This window comes from Lissotriton vulgaris, chromosome 8 (assembly GCF_964263255.1).
Source record: "Lissotriton vulgaris chromosome 8, aLisVul1.2, whole genome shotgun sequence".
Taxonomy (NCBI): Eukaryota; Metazoa; Chordata; class Amphibia; order Caudata; family Salamandridae; genus Lissotriton; species Lissotriton vulgaris.
Genome location: NC_141696.1, coordinates 89,566,917 through 89,592,656, shown reverse-complemented (window position 1 = coordinate 89,592,656; position 25,740 = coordinate 89,566,917). Strand labels below are relative to the sequence as shown.

Genomic DNA, 25,740 nt, shown 5'->3' with positions numbered 1-25,740 from the left:
AGGCCTCGAACGGGAGAGACTCCATCTTTCTTTCTGCCTCGGCTGCTTGAGATGCTTTTAGGTCAAATGTAATGTTTTGATTATAAGGTGTTGTTCGCTTGGAGAGAACCGGCTCAGGCTGGCCCTTATCGAAGGATTGTATTTTTCTTCGTGTCGAAGACATAACATCAGGCCGGCTGGCTGAGAACGTGTCCTTGGCATGGGGTGGTACAAGAATTTGGTGGGCGGCAGGTTACTGGCCATAAATTTCCATGCATGAACACGGTTCCATATTAGCGAAAGCACAGAGAGCTCAGGAGTCAGTCCGTGAGTCAGTTAGTAGACAGCAGCTAGTCGTTAGCATTATTGCAGTTAATCAATTCAAGGCAGACAGTTGCCATTTTGAAGTCCGAGAAAGATCGAGGGCTGATACTCTCTCAGAAAGATTGAAGTTATTTTAGTCGGAGCAGCTGGGGAGCTTTGATACTACGATCAGAGCATGCAGAATGAAGCAGTTAGCGGAGCGAACGAATACTAGAGCGGCAGAACTTGATTTATAAGATCGAAGTTAGAAGGTGAAGATTGTCCGTGATTGAGAGGAGAGAGGAGTAGTGCAGAACAGCGAGAGTGAAGCAAACGAAGTAGAGAATAAGAAGGAGGTTCCAGTGACTTGGAGGGGAGCAGAGGAGACGGAGTATAGCGGTGCAGATGTGTATCCGTGACTGCAGGGGTGATCCTAAGATGAACCAAGGCACAGACGAGAAGGGAACCAAGATGACAACTGAGCCCAGACTTCATACTCATAAGGTGACGTCGACCCTTTCTTATTAGCGTGCACACACATTCTAATTCTTTCTTTTGCTTTTCAGGCTATGTGTTATATTGCAGTATTATATTGTTGTTATTGTTTAAATAAAAGGGACCCCAGTTCTTAGTGAACAGCTGTGCAAGTGTTATTATTCATAATAAAGTTAACCTTTCTTCTAGTCAGATGCTGTTATGTGAACGGATGCATCTCCCGTCCAGGTAAATGGTAACTGAGCAAGGGAGTAGAGGAGCACTTATATTGGAATGTAACCTTTGCATATTGTAATTTGGTCATTTTTGTGTGAAAGGATCGACCTGTCTATCTATCACATAACCTATGATATTATATTCCCAGTAGATATTAGATATATAGAGAAACTTCCCAGAGAGAGAGAAAGAGCTGAAGGTATTCATAGGACAGTGATCGTCGTTGTGTAGCGGCGTTAATGAGAGCGTTGATTGTGATCAATGTGTATACCCACAAGATTGTGGCTTGAGAGAGCACTGATTGTGGTCAGTGTGTAATGAGATCACCGCTAGGGAAAATGGCGTTAATGAGAGCATTGACAGTGGTCAATGTGTATACCCACAGGATTGTGGCTTGAGCGAGCACTGATTGTGATCAGTGTGTAATGATAAGTAATTGGAACTGCCTCAGGGTAGTCTAGTCTGGGCCTATGTTGCCGCGAGACTATAAGGTATGAGTGCGGTGTGGAATAATCAGTGAGTATTTACTAGTAATCCCTATAGATTTAGTGGTGTTTTTGATGATATAAGCTTGTATATGGCTAATTCCCCATCCTCAGGTAGGTACCCAGGTGCCTTTTGTAAGTAGATCCTGAGGAGGGAGGTAATTACGTTTCGGCTGGGTTTGGTGGTGTTTTGCGAGCTGATTCTACCTGGTCCGAAAATCCGGTTGTTACAGATGGCTATGGCGATGTCAGGCACTGAGGAGGCGTTCATCCAGGTTTCTGTAAGGAAGGCGACGTCTGGGGATGTTGTGTCCAGCAGGTTCCAGAATTCGACGGCGTGTCTGTGGATGGAGCGGGTTCTGAGCAGGATGCACTTGAAGTGGTTGCTGCTGGTGCTTGGCTTGTCGGGTGTGGTGCAGTTCCGGATGCAGGTGAATTTGCAGGCTTGGCAGGTGAAGGGTCCATGGGTTAATTTCGGGGTGGCTCGGTAGCAGGCGGGGTTCCGGCCGGGGTTGAGTGCGTTGAGGTTGGCGTCGCCGTAGGTCCGTTGCGTGGGCTGGCCTCCTCGGGAGCTCTCGGTCCTGGTGCTGGGCGCGGTCCAGGCGCGGACGGGCGCAGACGGGCTTGCCTTTGGTGCGCCCGCTGCGGGTGACCACTGCGTGTGACCGCTGCGCATACGCGCGGGCTCCATATGAGGCGAAGTGGGAGGGCAGAGCAGCTGGGAGGGGGAAGCGGGGCGGCCAATCGGGTACAGTAAAAAAAAGGGGCGGAGCCGCAAAGGAGCAGCGGCGGGAAGCAGGGAGCGGGTGGGGGCACCAGAGGTATTAGTGAGGCACACTAAACAAAAGCACAAGTAAATACAAAGGCAGAAGTTCAAAACACAGGTACAGGAACAGAAATAAAGTGGGCACGAAAATCGGGCTAAAACGGAGCAAGTACAGGAAAATAAACAATGAGAACAAAAATCGAGCCAAAAGCGGAGCAGGGAGAGCGGGCAGCAGCAAGGGGACACGGCTGGCGAGCCGTGCAGCATGGGGGGTGTCCTGAGGTCAGGTCACCCCAATGCCATATCTACTATGGCATTAAAAATGGAAGAGTTGACACCACCATAGCCAGTAATTCCATAGAAATAAGGTCCAAGCAGTCTAACTTTGCAGCAGTTTCTATGGGGTGTATAGTTGGATGACTTAGACTTACAACAGAACTATTAACTAGACGTGGGTGCCAAAATGTGCTGCCTAAAGCAGAAAGACATTGACCTAGAAGATCTTTCTAGACGAAACAATATTGGTTTTTATTGAACCCAAAAAAACAGGGGTAAAATGGCTGCCCACCTACAATCTATGCTTCCAAATTGTCTTGATGGACAATTGTTGGCCCCATTGGAAATACAACAGGCACACATGATTCATCCCCACCAGTCCTCAATTAATACCTGTCCAAGTGTGATAATAGCCTGCCTATTTCACCATACTCAAGTAGAAACTATCATGCAAGCAGCCAGAAAACATGACTGGCCCATTTAGTTGGAAGGCCAGACAATCCACAATATGGCAGACATTTTCCACAACACAGCACTGAAGCGAAAAAAGTTCTTGTGCCTCCGACCTCAACTCCAGCAAGGCAATATAAAATATGGCCTGCTGGTGCCCACAACAATAATGATTTACTATTGTGAAAATTAGTTTTTTTTGTTTACTGGGGTGTGAGCCCTGGTCACACAACAGTCATTAAATTAACCATTGCATAACCCTGGGTGGCTTGGCGCAAAAAACTGTCCGGCTTAACTTAGAGGCAATGTGTAAAGTATTTATGCTGCCACACAACTAATAAAGCAAAAACACAACACAAGAAAAATATCACATTAATTTTGAAAAATAGAGTAAATTGTAACCAATTATTTGACACCAAATTGGAAAAGATTCAATCCGAAGCACCATAGTTATGAATCCTTGAAGATCAAAGGACCAACTAAAGTAAAAAAATATTGCTGACTATGATGTAGCACAGTTTGGATACAACAAGTGGATTGGGCCCAATCAGCTTTTATCTTCAGATTTTAATTTTTTTTGAGAAAAAGTTTCAGAGAGGATAACGTACAGTGAGGCAAGACTGCAGGAGGTGTCCTAGGAGGTACCATCGTTGGTGGATAGCCTTGGGTTGAAGCCTTGGTGAATATTTCCATGTTTGTGCTTAGTAGGGGTGGGCGGCCAGCTACGCTCCGTGCACGGAGTGCGCGTAGTGCCGTCTCCTACGCATTTTGCGTAGCGGGCGTAGCCAGGCGGCACTACGCGTGCTCCGCAGACGGTGCGTAGCCGGCCGCCACCCGCCTCCCTCCCGCCCTCCCGAAATACTTCAATAAAAGGATAGAAAGCTTTTAAACACACTTACCTTGTCCGCCGCGTCCCTGGGGCTCCCTCTTGCCGTCCCTGGATTCGCGCCACCATTTCGAATACTAATGCGCATGCGCGGGTGCCCGCGCATGCGCATTTCTCACGAGAAATGCGCATGCGCGGGCGCCCGCGTATGCGCATTAGTATTCGAAATGGCGGCGCGAATCCATGGATGGCGAGAGGGAGCGCCGGGGACGCGGCGGACAAGGTAAGTGTTTTTAAAAGTTTTCTATCTTTTTATTGCAGTATTTGGGGAGGGCGGGAGGGAGGCGGGCGGCGCGTAGTGGGGCTACGCGGAGTGCGCGTGTGGGCGTAGTTTTGTGCCCACTTCACGTAGCTCCACGTAGCCCCACTCCGCACACTACGCCCAGGGTTAGTGCTTAGTCTCTTTTTTTGATAGTCAAACATCTCCAATGTGCAGAGGCAGAGGGCTGTAGCCAAAGACAGTACAAGGAGGCCTGATACCCCTTTGGCAAAGGAACGCTGTACATGATTAGCTGCTAGTGAGAAGAACTAAGTGAGAGAAACCACAGTCAATCCGGCCGGTGGGTGGATAGGCGAGCAGATTGATACCTGTCTCCTCCTGGTTTTCGGGGCAGTTTTGGCCAACAATGTTTCGGAGTTTGCCCATCTGGACACTTTTAGCACCACAACCATGGGCCAGTACTGGTGAGGCACACTTGAGGTTCAGGACACACTCACACTGGGTCCAGGTCCATGTTCAAGATGGTGGTATAGGAGACTAGCAAACTAACCCTTGGAGTCACTCTGGTAGTCCTGGGTTCAGATGAAGATGCAAGACTCAACAGCAACTCTGGCAGCTGAGGGATGAAGGCAGGCTCCTGACAGCATTGCAGTCCTTCCAAGTACAGCAAAGCAATCTTGCAGAATGCACTGCAGGTCACAGCAGCACACTATCCTCTGTGAGTTCTTCTGCAGGTCCAAGAGTGGACTGAAGTGTTTGTGTCTTACATCCTATTTTCATACCCTAGAGCCTTCCTTCTGGAAGGTGGAAGAAGCTTCTAGACAGTGACTTTGAAGTGCATAGAACTCTTGTGTCATGGCTCCATGCTATCTTTAGGGACAATGTGGAGGTGATACGTCCTTTTTGTGTGGGCAGAGTTCTCCCAAATTCCCTTGCAAGTGGGACTGTGCTCAGCTCCTCAACAGGATCCACTACACCTTAACAGTGGTGAACAGAATCAACTGGTCAGAAAAGGAAAACAGAGAGAAGCCAGCCCATTTTTTTCTCTCTTCCCACAGAGGTGGACGGATGACAGGATTTCAACACAGCTCTGTAAAATTCTGCCTGAGATTCTAGAAGAACAAACTTGTGTGCTGCAATACGTTAAAATTAGCATGCCCGGTCACCAGTCACTTACATTTTCATTTTCAAACTTGCTGAATTGATGGTAGTGTTTTCTTCTTTGTTTACTGACCCTCCTTCTTTGCTGGCCTATTGGACATTTTGTGTGGCCATTGTGTGTAGGTGTGTTTGCCGTGAACCACCATTTTGTATTTGTTCTCCAAGCCATATAGCAAGGCCGCCATTTTGTCTAAGCAGTGTGCTTTTGCCATAGGCCTCAATCTGTTCTGTGTTATCCATTCCTTCTTGCTCGTTGTTTCAGGTAGCGGCAGCCTTTTTGCATATTCAGTGTGCTTTTGTCTTAGGCCTCCTTGTATTCTATGTTGTCCATGCCTTCTTATTTGTTGTGAACATATGGCTGGCAGCTATTTTTCATGGTCAGTGTGTGTTTAAATCCTTTTCTTCCACTTTTAAAAGTCATTTTCCAGGGGCATTGATAGAAGAGGCCAATACCTTTTGTTTAGTGTTCATATTTTTCTTTTTCCCTGATATGAGTTTAATGTGCTTGAAGAGGATTGTAGTATGGTGTTTTTGTATTAATTATTTCCATTTTCCCCAGCTCCTCCTCCTTGCTTCCCATATGATTTCCCATAGTGGCTATGGGGACATAAGCATTTCTTTTTTACAATTGTGTGAATTTTTTCTGCTCCCCGAGCTGGCCACAGGTGTCTCAAAATAAGCCCAGACCAGCCATATATTTCTGTATAGAATTATTCCATTTTCCCCTAAACCTTCTGCCTGCCACAGGTGTCTCATTGGCCTTAAAGAGACATATAATGTGACATTTTCAATCTCTATGCTATGGAAATATTATGTTTACCCATGGTTTGAAATGGATATACTATTGTTAATTATTCATGATGACCTCATTAAATCATATTGTATGTAGATTCAAATTGCAAATGCCATGTTTACTCATTTGTTTTCTGTTTCTTTTCTTTTAGCTGTGCAAGAGACATCTCACATAGTACTGCCAGACAGAATGCCAGCAATGACACCTGCGGACTCCTCCTTTGCTTGTGCTGCTAAGTCACAACTGCCAGAGCTATGAACTTGAAGATGGCTCCAAAGAAGGATGTCCCTGCAAACACAATGGCCGGTGAGAAGGAGAATAACAAGAATGCCAACATGGATGCCACCTACAACCCTTCATCTTTTTCAGGAAATGTGATGTTCCTGCTGGAACCTCCTCTGGGCTGCAAAAGGCTGGGAGCAGCACTCCAGCATCTACCGTACCACCCCAACCTAAGTCCAAGCCCATGTCACTATGCGATATAGCCACTGCAGTAACAGTGAAGAGTAGTGAGCCAGAACTGGATTTGTCTCAGGCACAAAGTAACCCATTGCTGCCTCAGCCAGTAATAGCTCTTCCTGAAGTAGAAGGAGAACAGGAGGTTGAGATTTCTGCTGGGCAACATGTTGCTCTTAATCATTGGCTTCACAATCTCCAGAGAGGGAAATAATTGTCCTGTGTTTATTGCATTGCATCAACCTGATTGTGCAGGACTTTCTAAAAAAACAGAAGAAGTCAGCAACATATTGACCCCCTGCCCTCATTTCAGTCTTTCGTTTAAAGCCCATCAGCAGTTGAGGATCATTCAGAATGTTAATAGAGTACCGGTTAAAGCCATCATACAGGAGATCCCAACAACTAAGTGCTCCAACATCTGTTTGAGTAGTACAGATAAATCACTAACTGAGGGATGCAACTGGGGAGAGCATGTCAATGTAGGTGGACAAAGGGGCTTACTCAAGTGCCGGACACCAATGCTTATTCCTTTTGAGTTTTTCGCAAAGGATGTCAGCAGGGAAGACAGTGCGATGAAATCTCACTGTTGTACCTGCAAAAGGATCAGTTGAAAAAGGTAGCACAAAGGCTCTCCTTTTTGAACAAAGAAGCAAACAAGATTTTTAGTGTTTACTCCTGAACTTGGCTGTTAATCTATTAACATGGCTGCTAGTGGTTTTCCCCTCCTGTGCTGGAAAGTAAGATTTATCATTGTTCATGACAAGGTCAGCTCGTCATAAGCACAGCTCCACTGTGCCTCATGACGAGCTGAGCTCGTCATGAGCAGGGAAGGGGTTAATGCAAAACGAGATTGTGTCCTCTACAAAGTACAGATGTGCCACAATATTTAATCCATGCTACAAAACCATACTGGCCACTTTCTTTACTTTTTGAGAAGAGACTGTTTTACTTTACAAGACTTAGATTGTCCACCAAATTAAAGACCTGCAAGAACTATAGATGGAAGTTGGTGGTCCAGTCAGAGGTTTGGCATGAAGCCTTCAACCTCCAGAGAGGGCAGTGCTGTTGCCTCACTTCCAAAACAATCACCAGCAACACCAGCACCTGAAAAATCTGACCCAACCTCTGCAATCACATTTCAGGTTGAGGGCTTAAGTCAAGTGAAGAGACAAAGGCAACAGTGATAAAGCAAGAGGCAGCACCAATGACCATTCAGAGGATGGTCAAGACTATCTGGATCGAAAGATAGGTCTACCTGAACCAAAACCCTTTGTTGTATTGATACGAAAAAAATGCAGCAATGGCCAGAGCTCAGAGGTCTGGCAATAAAGTATTAGGCTTGTCAGTATGTCTTCTGTGTGTGTGTGTTCAGTGCATTTGCCAAAGTTGTCATAGTCAAAAGCACCAGGCTCTCATCTAAACACATAGACATAATAAAAATGAATAAAATAAACAAACAATTCATGCCAAAATATTACACTATTCCTGGAACAGCACAAGAGGAGGAGGATGGCAATTGGTCAGACTCAAGTGTGAAAGCTTTTGACCTTCTGGGTGAACCCCCTGAGTATGAGGACAAACTCTACTGCCCTGAGTAAGTAGCCCACAAGAGAACATATATGTATCTCTAAACTGCTTTGAAAAAAATATTTTTTGAACATCAATGTATTTAGTGTCTGCCTTCTGCTAATCAATTTTACAATAATTGAGTGGACCAGTGTGCACACAAAAAGCCTCCATTCACTAAAGGGCATGAATTCAATGCCTCCTTTTCCTATCCTTCTTATTTTTATACCATAGCTGAGCTTCCAGTAGAGATATGATAAAAGACTGCCCTTGAGTCTATAACTTTCATGGGAAAATAGATACAATAAGCCAATGAGCTACACACTTGGAACAAGTGGTTGTATGACATTACCACTCCTTCCTTCACCACACATGTTTTTACATCGCAGATTTTACAATGCATACCACTACCACACATTAACATCCACTCATATTAGTAAACTCCTTCATCAACAACTTTACTATGCTTACTGCTACTGACAAATCGTGTAACAGTCTAACACTACGACCTTCTATTGAAAGTTATACATTAATTCTGAATACATTTTTAATTACATTTGTTGTTTACAGGTTTGATACTATTTGCAAATTTCATATTTTTGAGGGGAGGCCACCCAACCCACTTTTCTAATTTTTCTCAAACATATATAAAGTGTGTCACATTGAAAAACACTGGCACCTTCTGTTCAAGTATGTGGTAAACTCTGCTGTTGTAAAGCCTTCTGTGCTAACAGTCTTTACGATGTAAGAAATATGTGGTAAAAGTTAGACAAAGTAAAAACATTGTAGTAAAGGAAGTTTCCTGGAACAAGTAACTATTGCACCAATGAGTAATATTGACTGATTAATGAAGGATTCATGTTGTGACTTGAAGGGTGTTGAAACTAAATTTTAAACTTGATGTGTAATATGTGGAGCCCAGGGGAAGATTCGGCCTCAATGCTAGCCTTTCACATTTCACTACTATTACTTACATGGTCCTTTTGTGTACTTCTTTTTTTTACAGAGTCTTCCAAAACCACACTACAAAAATCTACACAAAATGCTCAAACTCTTTCACATTTCTTGTTCATCAACAATACAGGTCCTTCTCATTCAGGTCAGGACGGGACTACCACAACAGCAGAAAGAAGGAAGGTAGGAAAAATGCCTACCTGCTTCAAAGGGTAACAAGACACAAGGAGGACTACTCTAGTGGACTAGAGAGAGGTGTGTTTTATGTATTTATTTATTTTGAAGGTTTTATAGAGCGTGAACAAGATCCTTGCGGCTATCAGAGCGCTTTACAGTGATCGGAGCTGATTATACATAATGAGTAGCATGACACATTATACTTGCAGTAATATGAAGGAAAGAGCAAGCATGGGATACAAATACGAATACACAGGAAAAGCCGTGAGGTAGATAAGCATGGGATAACAGGACAAAAAAAGTCGTCAAAGAGTATAGCAGGAGTCTCTCTATTGAATAAAGTCCCAGGCAGGGTAAAATAGTCCAGTAAATATTGCCATGAGAATCGCTTTTACTTCCTTTTTGAAAGAAATGGTAGAGGAATTTAGTCTGGTTTCTGGGGGAAGAGAGTTCCGAATCCTAGGTGCCATCCCGGAAAAGGTACGTTAGATGTTTTATTTTTATTGAATCTTTGAGGTTTCAGAAGTAAGTTGTCTGCACCTCTAGAAGACCTTGAACCACCGGATATTGTCAATTTCTGTATGAGGTAGATAGGTGCCTTGTGGTGTAAGGCCTTATGTGTCATGCAAGTTATTTTTAGATGAATTCATGCTTCAAGCATTTTGAGGAGTCATGGGACATTAAAGCTCAAGGCACATTTAAAATGCATCATTTGACCATTGCATTTATTTGGAAGGGTGGGCTAAATGATACCACCAAGTAAAAATGCTCACTGATATCTGTGCATTCTGTTGGGGTCTTGGCTGTCTTCGAATATTGTGGACATTGCATTCCAGCGGGGCCTTAGTTGTCTTCAAGCATTGTGGAAATTACAGTCCACTGGGGTCTTTGTTGTCTTCAAGCATTGTGGCCATTGAGTTCCATTAGGGTCTTGGATGTCTTCGGGGATTATGGCCAATGCATTCTTTCGGGTTCTTGGTTGTGTTTGAGTATTGTGGCCATTAGATTCTAGTGAGTTCTTGGTTGTCTTGGAGCATTGTGGTCATGGCATTCTGTTGAGGTCTTGGTTGTCTCCAAGCATTGTGGCCATTGCATTCTGTTGGGGTGTTGGTTGTCTTCGAGCATTGCTGCTATTTCATTCTGTTGGTGTTGTGATAATCTTCAAGCACTATGTCCATTGATGTGATAAAAAAATGCTCAGCACCACTCTCACTAGTATCTTTATATGATTGATGGCCATGAAGCTCACTCTCATCCTTTCACACAGAAAATAAATCCTATTGTAAATGTTGTTATTTCCATGATTCCTGCCCATGCTAAATTAATTGGATTGCCACTCCCTTTACATACTATAACATGTATTGCATTGCTTGAATTCCTAGGAACAATTCAAAGACTGAAGTGCCTCGAAAATAGAGCAGAATCTTGCATGAGCAAACAAATACCTTCAGAATTGGTCATCTCACACTGCCATGTAGAGTCCCATTCACTCTCTGGGGCCCATTAGGATGTCTGGTGAATCGCCACCGCCATGCGGGTGGTGGCGATCCGCCCGACATCCTTGCCCGCCCGCCACCCATTTCCCCCCGCCATATTACTATGGCGAGGGGACAGCGGCAGATGGAAACACCGTCCGCCGCTTTTCCTCCCCGGTCGCAAAGCGACCGGATCGGAAAAGGATTAATATGGTGGCGGTGTCTATCAGACACTGCCATCCATATTAGTATGGGCTTTGGGAGATGCCTTTCTGTGGCGGCAATGCCGCCATGGAAAGCCAGGCGGTCTTCACTTTGGTGCCCCCTGCGGGCCCCCATGGTGAAGGCAAGGTGGGGGGTGCACATGGGGGGTACCTGCGGCAGGCACAGCGCGCTGCCTGCCGCTTTGTGTATGCAAATGCATTACATGCATTTTTAGCATTGCGCCCGCCACTGTGGCGGGCGCATTCTAATACCCCCCACAGGACCCCCGCCCTTATGGTGGGCGGTCCCGTAATCCGATAGGATGGCAGGCAGACTAAGTCTCCCCGTCATCCTAATGACCCCCTCTGTCTTGTTGATAGTTTCCTGGGATCCATCAAATCATATGCTATCAAAAAATCAAGATGGATAAAGGTTATGAGGTGATCATCATTTAGTTTAAGAATGAGGTCTTTTCTGAAGATATTAATACAGATTTAGGGGCATATGTATGGAATAGAATCACTAGGAAAGGGAAGGAATGTGTTGTATTTCATGCATATAGTGCATGTCTGACTTTCTCCCCTGCACTGGGGCCCACTGGGGCCCTTTAAGCATCCTAGCACCAATGCAGGCACCCTTGCATGGGTACCTGCATTGCATGCAGGATTGTTTTTGAGCAGAAAGGTACACCTTCATACACAAAAACATTCCTGAGAGGCATTTTCCTCTTTCTATGTGTGCTACAGAATGCATCACACATAGAAAGAGTTGGTATATGTTGAAATAAAGATATTTCTCTTCGTTATGCCTTGCTGAGGAGTAGTATCTTTTTGGTTCATTCCCATGTTTTAAATGAGTCAAAAAATATGTGAGTTATCTCGGAACCAGGGCTTATTTTGTGCCGGTGCTTGCCGGTGCTTAGCACCGGCACCTAATTATCAGGGCCGGGTCTACAGTGAGTCACGCATTAAGTGCACGTCAGTTACAGTAGTTGATTTATATTGAGTCGTGGGCCTCGTGGCACTGGCACAGACAGCGTGTGCGTGTGTGCTGCTGGCTGCAGTACCGTAAGTGCTGCTCCTGTCACTTAGTTACCCGTACTGGTTGTGTTTGATCATGATGACTGAAAAACGTACTGTCTTAAATGGAGACGACACTCCAATTCTCAATTTCTCCTCACTCCAGTTTCTTCACTGACAAGACTTCCGGGCCGGCCCAGTGGCCGCAGATCAGTGTTGCCTGCCCAGTGGGCGGGACATTGAGTTGGGCAGGGCCTTGGTTTGCCTAGGCCCTGGGCTGGTCTTCTTCTGCAGGGTTGGGGCTGTGCGCGGCAGAGGCAGCGATGCGTGCGCAGATTTTGCAATTGAATGCGCGCGCATTCACTGCTTTAATTTTGCCACGGCACGCCCCAGCATACCCGCACGGCCACAGCCACACCTCGTCCTGCTCACCACTGAGTACCTGGTGGTTGAACTTAAACGCTGCCATTCAAAGTAGAGGTTGGCTGACTTGGTGGAGTAGACTACTGCAGCGGTACATAGCTCACCAGGTGAGGGCCGGCAAGGCATTGTCTGGGGTAGGCCGGCGGCCTAATCATTATGATTTCAAAACATAAATAAAGCTGCGCAGGTGAGACAGGGCAGGGCCTGGCAGGCCGCAGGCGCCGTGAGTACTCATTACTGAACTCCCCATTACTGGAAATACCTTTGCACATTTCAGGAAATTACACCCTGAAGACGTGTGCATCAGGGCCAGCAAGTCACAAACAACACCCGACTGCTCAATTTTGTACTCACTAAACCTTTGCACGGGGTACATATGAATAGATTTGTATCAATCCGTCAGCCGTTTCTGTGCCCAGACCAATGCGTAATGGAGCTGTAAAGTGGTGCAGGGGGGGACCACACCCTTCAGGGTAACTCCACCACCATATTTAGTCTAAAGCACATAAGTATATATGAGACACGGAAGTATATGGGGCCCGTAAACATGTTCTATGGAAGGTGCTTGGGGTGGGGCTCATCATTTTGTGTTACGCCACTGACCCAGAGCAGTGCATATTTTATTTGGAAATGTGAGCTCCCGTCCCAAGTTCAGGCGTAGCTCGGGGGAACTGTTGCTAAGAGTTATTTTTCAGCGTTCTGCTTAAATGAGAGATTTGTTTCTATTATCTATCCAGATGTTTGCACCTTGAATTCATTTTCTTCTCCTTTCATCTTCTCTTTATTCCACCTTTCCCTCCTAGCACTCTTCTTTCCACTGCCACAGCGTTTCTCACCCTGCCTGCCCAGCCCCATTTATGACGCTGTTTGATTTCACTTGATACCGTCTACTGACCTCATCCAGTAACTCCCGGTATATTTAATGCTCTTTGATTTCCTATAGCCTCAATTCATCACAACTCCTTGAAGTGTCTGAGGGGCCTATTCACAAAGGCAATTTGGAGTATGTTACGTAGTACTCAGTGGTACTATTTATATACTTTTACATGCCTTTGTCGATTGTCCGCAAAACATATCAAATAGGAATATTTGGGAAATTCATATACAGTAGGTACACATGGGAAAAGACTTTGCCCATTTTTAGTTCGGATCCTACCAGACTGCAGACATCTTGGTGATATTCTGGAAGCTTCCCTGAGAATACATTCTGTCTGTTGCTTACCATTGTTATTTTGGTTTGTAGCTCACCTATTCTTGTTGGCTTTATTTGTTTTAGGCTGTCCAGCTTAAGTTTGTCCCTTGCCTTGCCCAAACCTTATTACAGTATCTCCCTCCGAGTACTGTCTTTCTGTAACTAGGCCTTTAAATCACATTTGCTTTGCATTCAAAGACAAAGGTTAAATATCAGGCCCAGCTTCCGTGGGAGCTTGGTGTTTACTTTTCATTTATTAACTTCAAATTGAGAATGCATATCTGACAATTATTCTGGCTACTGGGGGAATTCTACAGTATGGTGGAAATGAATATTTTAATACCATTCAAATGAATCAATACACTAGGTGATGATATTTCCACACATTATAGTCTGTACACTGTATACTTTTATCAGTAAAACTATGTCAGTGCAAATATAATAGTCATTTCAATTTGAAGATGTGGTCTTTAAGAGCGGTGAGCTACCACACCATGCATACTCCACATTACCCCACTCAACTTTGAACCACTTCATACCACTGCTCTCTACTCTGCACCACTGCACTCTTCGCCACTCTGATTTATGCCACTCTACTCTGCACTCTGTGCCACAGCACTCTACTCCGTACCACTCGACTCTAATCTACTCTGTACTTCTACACTCTATGCCACTGCACTCTATGCTACTGCAGTTCACCTTGAACCACTCCATTTTACCACGCACCATTCCATTTCACTCTACGCCACTTCATTCTACTCTGAAATAATCTACTATGCACCACTGCAATCTGAGCGTCACCCCTCCACTATACGCCACTCTATTCTACTCTGTACCACTCTAGTCCATGCCACTACACTCTACTCTCACCACTACACGTAATGTCAATACTCTCTATACCACTTTACTCAAAAACGTTATAACCTATGCCACCAAACTTTTTGCAAATCTACTGTGCACCACTCCACTCTATATGCCACTATAGTCTACTCATGCTCTTCTCCACACTGTACGTCACTACACTCTGTGCTATTCTGCATCACTCTATTCTATTCTACCCTGCATCACTCCGCTCTAAGCCACTCTACTCTATTCAGCACCACTGCACTATACAATACTGTACTCTATGGCACTCTACTCTATGCCACTGCACTTTATGCTTGTTCACCCTACTCTGAAACAATCTACTCTATGCCACTCTATTCCACTTTATACTATTCCACTCTACACCACTGAACTATATGCCATTTCAATTTTTATCACCGTAATCTGCCGCTCTGCACTTCATTCTGCTCTGTTCTACTCTGCACCACTGCACAGCTGCTCTCTACGCTACTTTGCTCCGGACCACTGAACTTTACGTCACTACTCTATGCCACTCCACTCTACCCTGCAGCACTCCAATCTATGCCACTTTTGAAACAATCTACTCCACACCTCTGCACTTTATGCCACTCTACTCTATCCTGTGCCACTCAACACAATTCTACTCTATGCCACTGCGCTTCAGGTCACTTTACTCAAAACCAATGCACACTACGCCACTTCAGTCTACGCCAACTACTCTGTGCCACATCACTCTCTGCCACTATACTCTGCAACACTCTACATCACTGCACTCTATACCATTGTGCACTACATCACTGCACTCTACGCTACTGTACTTTGACCCACTATACTGTATGCTGCTGCTCTCTTCAGCTCTCTACTTTAGGCCACTGCAGTCTGTGCCAATGTACTCCTAAATCACTCTACACTGCAAGACTGCACTCTCTGCCGCTAAACTCTATGTTACTGTGCACCACCACTCTATTCTATACTTGCACTCTGTCTTGCACCACTTCACCTACTCTATGCCACTGCACTCCACGTCACTCTACTCCATCATGCGCCGCTCTACACCATTGCACTATACACCACTGCAATCTATGCTGCACCACTCTAGTCTACTCTGCCCCACTCTACCTGCGATACGCTCTCTCCATCATTCTACCCTGCGCCGCTGCACTCTACAAGAGGTGATTGGATGCTTCAGGCCGACGTGCAGTGACTTATAACACTAACAGGTACATGCATCAATCTCGGCATTTGCGATTCCTTAATTGCGATTTTTAAGGAATCGCAATTAAGGAATCGCAAATGCCTATGCATGAAGAAATCGCTAAATAAATTGCGATTTCTTACAATTCCTTAATTGCGATTTGCATTTTGCGAATCGCAATTAAGGATTCCCTTCCCATTCATTCCTATGGGCCTAGAGGCCCATAGGAATGAATGGGAAGACAATCTCAATTTGCGAATCGCAATTAGCTAATCGCAAATTGAGATTGCGATTTCAAGGGTGCAGGGGTGTCCAAAGGACACCCTGTTGCACCCTTGAAATCAAACAATGCACATACGTTGTGTACACACATGCATACATTTGCATATTTCTAACATTTCGCAAAATTACCATGAGGTCCAACCTCATGGTAATTTTTTCTCTCTAATTGCGAAATCGCAATTTGTTTCATGCATTGCTTTTAAGGATTTGCAAAATTGCGATTCCTTAAAAGCAATCGCACTTTACAAAATCGCAAAAATAGCGATTTCTTCACTTTAAGGATGATGCATCCCAAATAGTGATTTGGGAATCGCAACAGGCCGAATTTTGCGATTCGCACCGTTTGCGATTCCTAAATCGCTTGATGCATGTGCCTGTAAGGGTGTACCTCTGTAGAACTACTCTCTATATTCAAATGCTGTTCAGAATCAGCTCCTTGTTTCCTTGTTACTTTATAGTTTCGTCCATGCATCTTGCTTTGTCATTGTTGCTGCATTCACTTCAGTTTTTTCAATAATCAATTGCTTTTGACACTCTGGTTTCCTTTGTTCACTGAGTGTTTGTAACCTCTGTTTCACACGCTCCTTTCCAACTTTCACTTTCACTTCAATAAAATCTCTTGCTACATTCTTCCACTCACCACCTAACTTTACCTGGTGCCATTTTCGTTTCCTTGTTCCTATTCCTTGTTTTTCGCCTTCTGCCCCAATTATCCCCCTGCGCCTCGTCTCCGTTCCATTTAGTCTTTCTTTCCGTTTCATTAGCCTATCTCTTGCTCCATCCCTACTACTACAAATGAGCATGCACGCGCATCTACCAGGGATACGGGCACCGTGAGTTTTAGAATAAGATCAAAGCTTCTTGACAACGATATTCTGGGGGAAACATATGCTCCACATATGTTCCAGGTTATAGTAATCGAGTGGGATACATATGTCATATTATGTTATGCAGAGACGTTTTAAGGCATGGGCTCTGACCCAGGGCCCCAGCCATTCAGGGGGCCCCCTGATAGAGCCAGCTCTGTTCTGCAGAGAGTCCTGCCCTGATGACCTTGACCTAATTCTGAAACAGATTGTTTTAAATACTGTTTTCCTTTCATTTATGTTTTTTTTTTAACAACTGTTTTTATTAAGTTTTTTCCTCATAATAAACGCATAGCAGGTACACATTGGTTTGTTAAGTTACGACACGCAAAGATAACTGACAAAAAAGGGAAGGACATTTCTGATATTCGTGTCATTTACATCTTTCTGTGTCCAATGAATCCTTTAAAGTTTCTTAGCAAATTATACCACTCATATGACATCTTTTATACCTTGCCTGGCGTCAGGCACATTGTCTTGTGTATATGTCTGTGGTGTCAGTGATGATGTTCCTAATACATCTTACGCTGTGCACTGCGCTGTGCATGTGTTTGTCGCGATGTGCTCCGTAACTGTGGAGGAGGGGTGTTAGCGAAACTGTGGCAAAATAATGCTCAACGGGTTAGGGATCTCAACTGTGAGGCTGGTGCTTAGGTTCACTGGGAGCAACTATCTTGGCGTTAATGTCTTTCATTTGTGCTCTGACGCTGGCTCTTGTTAGGTGGCTTAGAATTCTTTACCTCACTCCTTTCCGCTTCTCCTCCTCGAGTGCTCACCTCTGTGGAATGCGCTCTTGAGGTGTATCATCTACAGGAGTCTGAAAGGGCGTGGCATTCCCTTGTGTGTGGGTCAGTGCGGTTAGGATTACATAACAACTTGCTGCGAGGGGGATCTTGTGGATCCAAAGCGTGTCCTCGCATCTGAGTGTAGTGCTTTCTGCTTTGGCCCGAGTTTAGCATGGAGCATCTCCACATTATTATGAGCGGCGGGTCAGGGTCTTTCTATCTTTTTTGTGATAAGCCTTTTTGCTACTGCCAACACCGGATCTAAAAATCTAGACATCGTTTTATTGTTGCAACTTCTATGATATAAATGCAGAAGAAATACATGCATTCACATGGGAGTGTGTGACCTGTGCTGTGCACCAGCGCGTCGGCTACTGCCGGCCAATATTCTGTTGATATGGGGTACTCCCATATCATGTGTAGCAATTCTGCATCTAAATGCATACATCTGGGGCATTTGGTGTCTTGGCTTCTAAAGTATTGATTGATCTTCGCTGGCGTGAGGTGCGCTCTATGAGTGATATAGAATTATATTCGTCGCAGGCGAGCATTCCTTGGAACCTGAGTTGAGCTCACCAATACTGAGGCCCATTCTGTGTCTGAGGGCTGTCGTCCTATGTCTGCCTCCCAGTGCTGGCAGAGGGCCGATAGGTTTGCCCCTGTGTGATGCCTGAGCGATGCTGCAAACCATTGGACAAGGTGCCCTCCTTGACCCATAACGTGTAGGTATTGTATGGTGAGGTGTGTCTCTGGTTCGGTAGTCACGTCTCAACGCTAGTAGGAAGCAATGCAGTAGAAATTGGCCGGGATGTAATTTGTCTTCCTCCATTAGCGTCGTATATGGGACTAGTGTGCCCTCTCGATATTGATTTCCCATGTCCTGAATTCCGGCAGTGTGCCATCTTCTGTGTTCGGCTGCTGTGGTTACTGTGTGACCTCTGGGTGTTCCCTCGAGGTAGGGATGAAGCATATGGTGTGGTTTTGCGGGTGATATACAGTGCTCTATGGAAGCTCTTGTAGGCCACATTCAACAGTAGTGAGTCCGGCGGCTTGGCTTTTGAACATGTGTGGAATATTACTGCTAGCTCTGCAATCTGTAGGGGGGTCTCCTCTGCTGTGTCTCCTCTGTGGAAGTCAGCAAACCATCTGGCAACCCATTGTATTTGGGCTGCTAAGTAGTACTGTTCCAAGTGTGGCACTGCCAGGCCACCCTGGTCCACCGGTAAGTAGAGTTTTCTGATCGCCACCCTGTCTAGATTTCCTCCATATAAAATCTTTTACTAATTAGTTGAGGGTCCGCAAGAAGGACGAAGGGATGTAGTGTGGAAAATTTGTGAAATAATACAAAAACCTGGGCAGTATTACCATCATTACTATGGCCACTTTCCCTGTCACTGTTAGTGGGAGCATGTCCCAAAACGCCATCTGGGAGCGGACTGCGGTCTGTGCTCTGCCCTGGTTGCCATCTTCCAAGCCTTTTGGGCTTCTGTATACGTGGATGCCCAGGTAGCGGAATATGTATAAGCACCAACAGACATGTGTTCCATTGAGCGCATACTCTGGGCCACAGCATTGTTCGCTGAAGAGATATAGACAGGATTTAGTGACGTTTACTCATAGTCCTGATATAGAAGCAAAGGTTTCCAATATGGTTTCTAATCTCTGTGAGATGCAATGGATGTCTCTAATGTATAGCAGAAGATCGTATGCGTACAAAGACATTGTGTGTGTGCCGTCTCCTAGCGCAAGCCCTGCCTAGTCCCTCTGCGCAGTTTCACGAGGCCGGATATGAAGGGGCCTGTTTTAACCCTCGCAGTAGAGGCACTATACAGTAGCTTCATCATGTTGAGAAAAGACTCCCCCAGATGATGTTTGTCTAGTGCTGCAAATAGGAATCCACACTCCAGGGAGTCGAATGCCTTCTCCAGCTCTAATATGAGGTAGCCTGCTCTCGGCCATTGGGTTTGCGATTACGTGGCAATCCTAACGTAGCACGGAAGGTTTAAGGAGGTGCTTCTCAAGGGTACAAACCTGTTTTGGTCACGGTGACCCAGTCTTTCTGCCAAAGGCTTTGCTAGTACTCTGAATCTATGTTAAGTAGGGCGAGCAACCTTTCCTTTAATTTATTTTTAATGTGGGTGATGTGTGAGTCTATTACAGACATTTTGCAGCGAAATTATGTGTTTAAGTTTCATGCAACGTTCATATAAAAGTGTCTTTTAGATCAAAACAGGAACTCACATATGAAAAATGGCAGGGTGTCACAGTGATTATTTCTAGTAATATTAGTGAGCTGCTGCTGTGTTACAATATTGAAAACACACATCACTATCACTGAATATTAGGTGTAAACACATTTAGAATTTGAACGAGTGAGCCTGTGCACTTTCATTGACTTGGCCAAAGAAGACATGAAAGAGCTGAAATTGAATCATGAATTCAAAATTGTTTTGAACAGGGCCCCCAAAATACGTTTGGCCCAGGGCCCCCAAAATCCTTAAGATGTCCCTGATGTTAAGTTATATTGATTTGTATAGTGCACTAATATCCCAGGAGGGTATCCAGGGAATTTGTCAGGTGTGTTGGTGCCTGAGGTGCTTTTGTAAAGAGCAAATAACAAACTACAGGGGTTGTCCAACAACCCTGAACCAGGGACAGACGATTATTGCACCTAACAAAAGGTTCAGGTAGAGAAGTCAAATAGATAATCTAACTTCATGCATACAGTCAGAACAAGAAAGCGAAAAGGGAAAAAGAAGAAGCCTATATATTCAAAAACAATTTCAAAAACAGTTATAATTTATTACATATATTAAAAGTTCAAAAGGAACGATTGCGCTCAAGACAAAAATGTAGGTGAATAAAGGACAAACAACTCACAGACCATACATGTGGCTAACAAACAAATATTACATATGCAAGAGAACAACAGAAACAAAATAATGTGTCCTTCAAAAACTTATGGCCACAAAAAAGTGTCGACCGCTGGGTTACTGTGCGGTCATCATCAGGGCTTGAAATTGCTTGAGCGTTTGACTGGGCGTGCTCGTGAGTGTATTTTGAACGCAATCCATTGAGTGTACCAAATTTTGGACATTCCGTGCCTCTTTCGAAAAATTGGCTTCCTTAAGGTTGAATTACTGCAACAGCTATTAAATTTAGTGAATGGCCAGTCTTCTTTTATATAGCAATGTAACGCTCAAGCAATTAACCACAGACTCTGGAAAGTTTTAAATACTTTATCTATGTAAATTCTTAAATGTCAAGGTCCATACAAGCGATTTTAAAGCCTTTTCAATTAGGAATATAATAACTAATGCAATGATGTGTAGAAATATTACGACGCATTGATACCTGGGAAGGGTGAGGAAGGGAAAAAGCTCATAGGTATGCCCACACAGATTATATTTACCTAGAATGGTGTGAAGACCAACCCTTGCCACGGGCTGGGACAAAGAGACAGGGCTCCCGATTGTTCAGGTGCCAACAGGACAGGACAGGTTCAGATCAGGACATGTGAGGACCAAATCAGGATAAATGCAGGTTAGTACAGGTACCCTCAGCTAAGTGCAACGCCAGAGTCACACCCTACTTTGCGGCCAACACTCAGAACCCCAATTGGGTTATCGATTCTTCACCCTCAGAACCCCGATTGGGTTATCAATTCTTTTCCATCAGAACCCCGAATGGGATATCGTTTCTTCTAACAGAGTGCTCCGCCAGCACCTCTGCTCTCGATCTATTGAGTGCGTCAGGTCAGTGTCAGGTCTGCTATTTGGACAAGTCGGACAATCTAACTAACTAAGCCTGCCTTAGTTATACCATTTTCCAGGGCAATGTAACACCCCACAATGTTGTGAATTTGTGTGTTCCCTCAATTTGATTGTTCAAAGGAGAGAGGTCATCACACCATGCCAGTTATGAAATCATCTTCTTCAATATTCAGATCAATGTTCCCGCCCATAATTTTGTTTTCCCATTAATTTTATTTCCACCCAACAATGAATGTTCGAATAGTAAATACCATGTTAAAACATTTAACAAGTTGTCTTCCTCTTGGAAGTTCAATGGGTGGTGTTCCCAGGAGCATCACAGGCAAGATTGTCGTTAGCATAAGTTCAATGCTATTCCTTAGGGACTCTTGAGCTCTTCTGCGCAGACGCAGCCTTTTCAATATGGAGTACAGCAAGATTACATCAGGCCCAAATACGAGCTAGCAGCACAGTCAAAAATAAACAGTTTTAGGACAAGGAATAAATGAATGCATCGTATACCACCTATCTCTACTCTGTTCCCATTATTTTATTTTAACTATAAAATTAATAGTTAAGCAGAACGAACACGGTTTAGTTAAAGCAGCAGCAGGTGCTCTAGTATGTAAAACATGAATCAGCCATCTTTAATACTAGTGCGCAGCTGCAGAAATTTCCCTCCTAGCAGAAAGGACGTCACACCACGTGAGTGTGGCAGACGCATTCACAGTGAAGTTCTCGCGTTGTGGCGGCCATTTTAATGCATTTGAGTTACTGTTAGTTAAAGCACATTGTCAAGCTTCCCCTCTATACTAGAAATGTAGTGTGGTGCAATAATAATAGGACAAAAGGTGTTGATTAATACATTACACGTTATTTTGAGAGGATTAAATTCAAGCAAGTCTCTTTACGTGCGAAACCTTGCTCCATCATCTGCCAAAAAGTAAAAGTTTTGTGCTGATAGAAAAAGCAGAGAGATCTCTGCATCGCCCACTAATTACACCATTAAAAACAATATGTTGAACTCCAAAGCCAGATCCACAGTGGGATAATATGCATGTCTTTGTTATCAATGTTCTGTAGTTCTACATTTTAAAAAGTGATAATGAACTTTTAGGGTAAAAAATGTAAATGACAAAGTAAACAATTGAGGATGAAGTAAGCTTTTTGTCCTTATGCTAAACATTCTAATAATATGACATGACAATGCATGGTATGGCATAGCATGACATAATAGAACATAAAAGAACATAACATAACATTACATAACATAACATAACATAACATGACGTATCTAAAAAGCTCATGTTCACCCTAAAATAACAAATGTTTACTCTCTCTTTTATTATGCTTTGCTTTTTTAATTAGTAAACATCAATTCTCCTTTATTTGTTCATAGGTTCTGGGAGACTATGCGCATCTCTGCAGGGCATCGAAGTACTATACATCTAAATATTACAAATGTCCATCCCTCTACATTTCTTCTACTCGGAATACCAGGGCTGGAGTATGCTCACTTCTGGATTGCTTTCCCTTTCTGCTTCATGTATGGCATTGTGGTTGTTGGAAATGTAGTTATCCTACTGATAGTGAAAACTGACCTGAGCCTACAGAATCCCATGCACCTCTTTCTCTGCATGCTGGCACTGATTGACCTGACATTATCAAGCTCTATTGTGCCTAAAATGCTTGGAATCTTTTGGTTCCAATCCAGAGGGATCAGGTTTGAGGCATGCCTCTCACAAATGTTCTTCATCCACTCCTTTTCAGCTTTGGAATCCGGGGTGCTGGTGGCCATGGCCTTCGACCGCTTTGTTGCCATCTGCCTTCCACTGAGACATGTAACTATCTTAACTCACTCAACCATTGGAAAGATTGCACTCATAGTGACTGTGAGAGCAGTTTTCCTATGCTTGCCACTTCTCTTCCTCTTGCAAAGCAGGTCATTCTGTACAAACAACATCATAGCCCACACCTACTGTGAGCACATGGCAGTGGTGAAGTTAGCTTGTGATAATGCTGCCACTAACATCCTCTATGGCTTGGTTGTGTCTCTCTTGGGGGTTGGAATGGATGTGATTCTTATTGCTTTGTCTTACTACATGATCCTTCGGTCTGTCCTACACCTCTCAACCAATGAGGCCCGTCTCAAGTCCTTCAGTACCTGTGGGTCTCACCTCTGTGTCATATTACTCTTTTATGTACCCGCAGTCTTTACTTTCATGGCACACAGGTTTGGCCATCATGTAGCTCTTCATGTTCACATTCTCTTCGCGATTAGTTATCTCTTGATCCCACCGATGATGAACCCTCTGGTCTACGGTGCGAGAACCAAGCAGATTCGAAGAAGAGTTTACAGCATGCTCATCCAGCATAAAATGTGAATTCAGTGTGGCTCAAGTAGTCCTTCTGCAGGTTAATAGTGGTCTGGTATGGTGTACATCATACATGTTTTTGAAGGGTATAGGTATACTTCAACTCACTTGCCTTGTTCAAGTCCCAAAGTGCACCTTGGTTCACTTCAAATGCAGGCAATCATGGAAGACCAATGGATGGAGTTTAGCCTCTTTCTGCCCACCTTTATGTCAAAATGATATCAAAAGAACTCCTAAATTCTTCTCACTCGCTATGTGGAATGGCTGCAGTATGACATGGCCAGTTCTGAAATATACAGATTCAAATAATGCGGACTAGTGTGGTGTGTGATCCCAGCACAATTTCTCATCTAATATGCCAAAAAACATTTGGGAACAGAATTTCAAACTTTTTGAACTAAAACAAAGTGCCACGAAGCATAGCAAGTGGAAACAACAGCGGTCCTATGTAAAGGGATGATCGCTCACAAAGGATAAATATAGACACAATGGATGCTATATTCTTAGTTGACTTACCCAGCCGGGCAGAGGTCTGGTATTTACTTCTCAACACAATATTTATAAAATACCTTCAACAATTTTTTGGAGGGGGCACAAGCCTGTACCCACAAGTTTACAGATTGTCATGGTTAGCAGAGGGGATAGAAAGTAGAGAAGAGTTTTAGGCAAAAAGCTGTTATATTTCTGTGCAAATAGCAATAACAGAATTAGCATTCACACCATTACTCCAGTTATAGTGATTAATACACAGAAAAGTATATGGTGTAGCAAGTGTCGACGGCTTTTCGAACCTAAAATTGCTGAACACATTTGTTATTATCCTTTAAATTTGTCTCCATGTAAGAGCCAGTGTGCAAGAAACAACACATTTTGTAAAACACCCTTCAAATCACAATACACAGCTAACCCGCTATCCCAAAACTCAGATTCTAAAGCCCTTGAAAGTTGCATATCTCCCATTCATACCAATGTCTTATTAGCAAGTTTCTCCATATTAATTGAAGCCTGGTCATATACAATTAAAAATCAGTGTAAGCTGCAGCTCAAGTGATGTGTCTCCATACTTGTTGTGTTTGAATAACAAAAGAATACTATATATCACTGCGATTATAAGAGTAAAATGAATCTAACACTATATGACCTTTGTAGGTCGTCCATCGGGGCAAAATAAAATACAGATGAACAAATTGTCACCTCTTTCAGTTTTTTGATTTCAACAAATAGTTTGAGAAAATCGGGGGTCATCTATACCAGTGAACCATTGCTGAATTTCGAATTATGCATGGGCGCAAAATCCCTTCCGCTTGCGGATTTTGCGGATTTTCGGAAAATTCGTGATCCGCGAATTCTCGCGAATTTGCCAAAAATCCGCGAATCCGCGAGCGGAACGGATCCGGGGGGCAAACGTTCAAGCTTCAAGCTTGTAACTATTTTAGAACGGCGCCGGCAAGCTGCCAGCACCATACTAAAATAGTTACTAAGTTAGCTTCAACAGGAAGCCTTTATAGATAAAATGCAGGTGCTCGAGCCCTGCTTTATTTTATCTATTAGTGCTTCCTGATGAAGCTAACTTAGTAACTATTTTAGAATGGCACTGGCAGCTTGCTGGCGCCATTCTAAAATATAACAGGAGTGGGGCAGAGGGCAGAAGGTCACAAAGTGGGGCAGAGGGCAGAAGGGCACAGCAACGAGTGGGGCAGAGGGCAGAAGGACACAACAACGAGTGGGGCAGAGGGCAGAAGGGCACAACAACGAGTGGGGCATGGGGCAGAATGGCTAAAAAACGAGTGGGGCAGAGGGAAGAAGGGCACAAAAAACGAGAGGGTGGCAGTGATGAACCAGAGGGCGAATCGCGGTCTCGCACAAAAAAAAGCCTGCAAACACGCAAAGCGCCCCGCGAACACGCCAAGCGCCCCGCAAACACGCAAAAATAAAAAAATCCGCAAATTCACACAAATTTGCGAATTTTGCAGATTGCAAATTCGCAAATTCTCGGATCGCCAATTCGCAAAATTTGCCCATGCTTATTTCGAATTACCTCTGTTGTTTAGAAATCTGTTTCTGTTTCATGCCACATTCACCCACTCACTTCAAGTAGTAGAAGCGTCAAAAATAGGAAATATTGACAACCACTTCGAAAATT

General features: G+C 44.1%; 1 protein-coding gene across 1 annotated transcript; it reads left to right on the top strand.

The window, feature by feature from the left end:
- The first annotated feature begins 22,634 nt into the window (after positions 1–22,634).
- On the top strand, positions 22,635–23,606 carry LOC147693471 (olfactory receptor 52D1-like). Its single transcript, XM_086936007.1, has one exon. The coding sequence runs from the start codon at positions 22,635–22,637 to the stop codon at positions 23,604–23,606; it is 972 nt and encodes a 323-aa protein (XP_086792133.1).
- Positions 23,607–25,740: the final 2,134 nt, after the last annotated feature.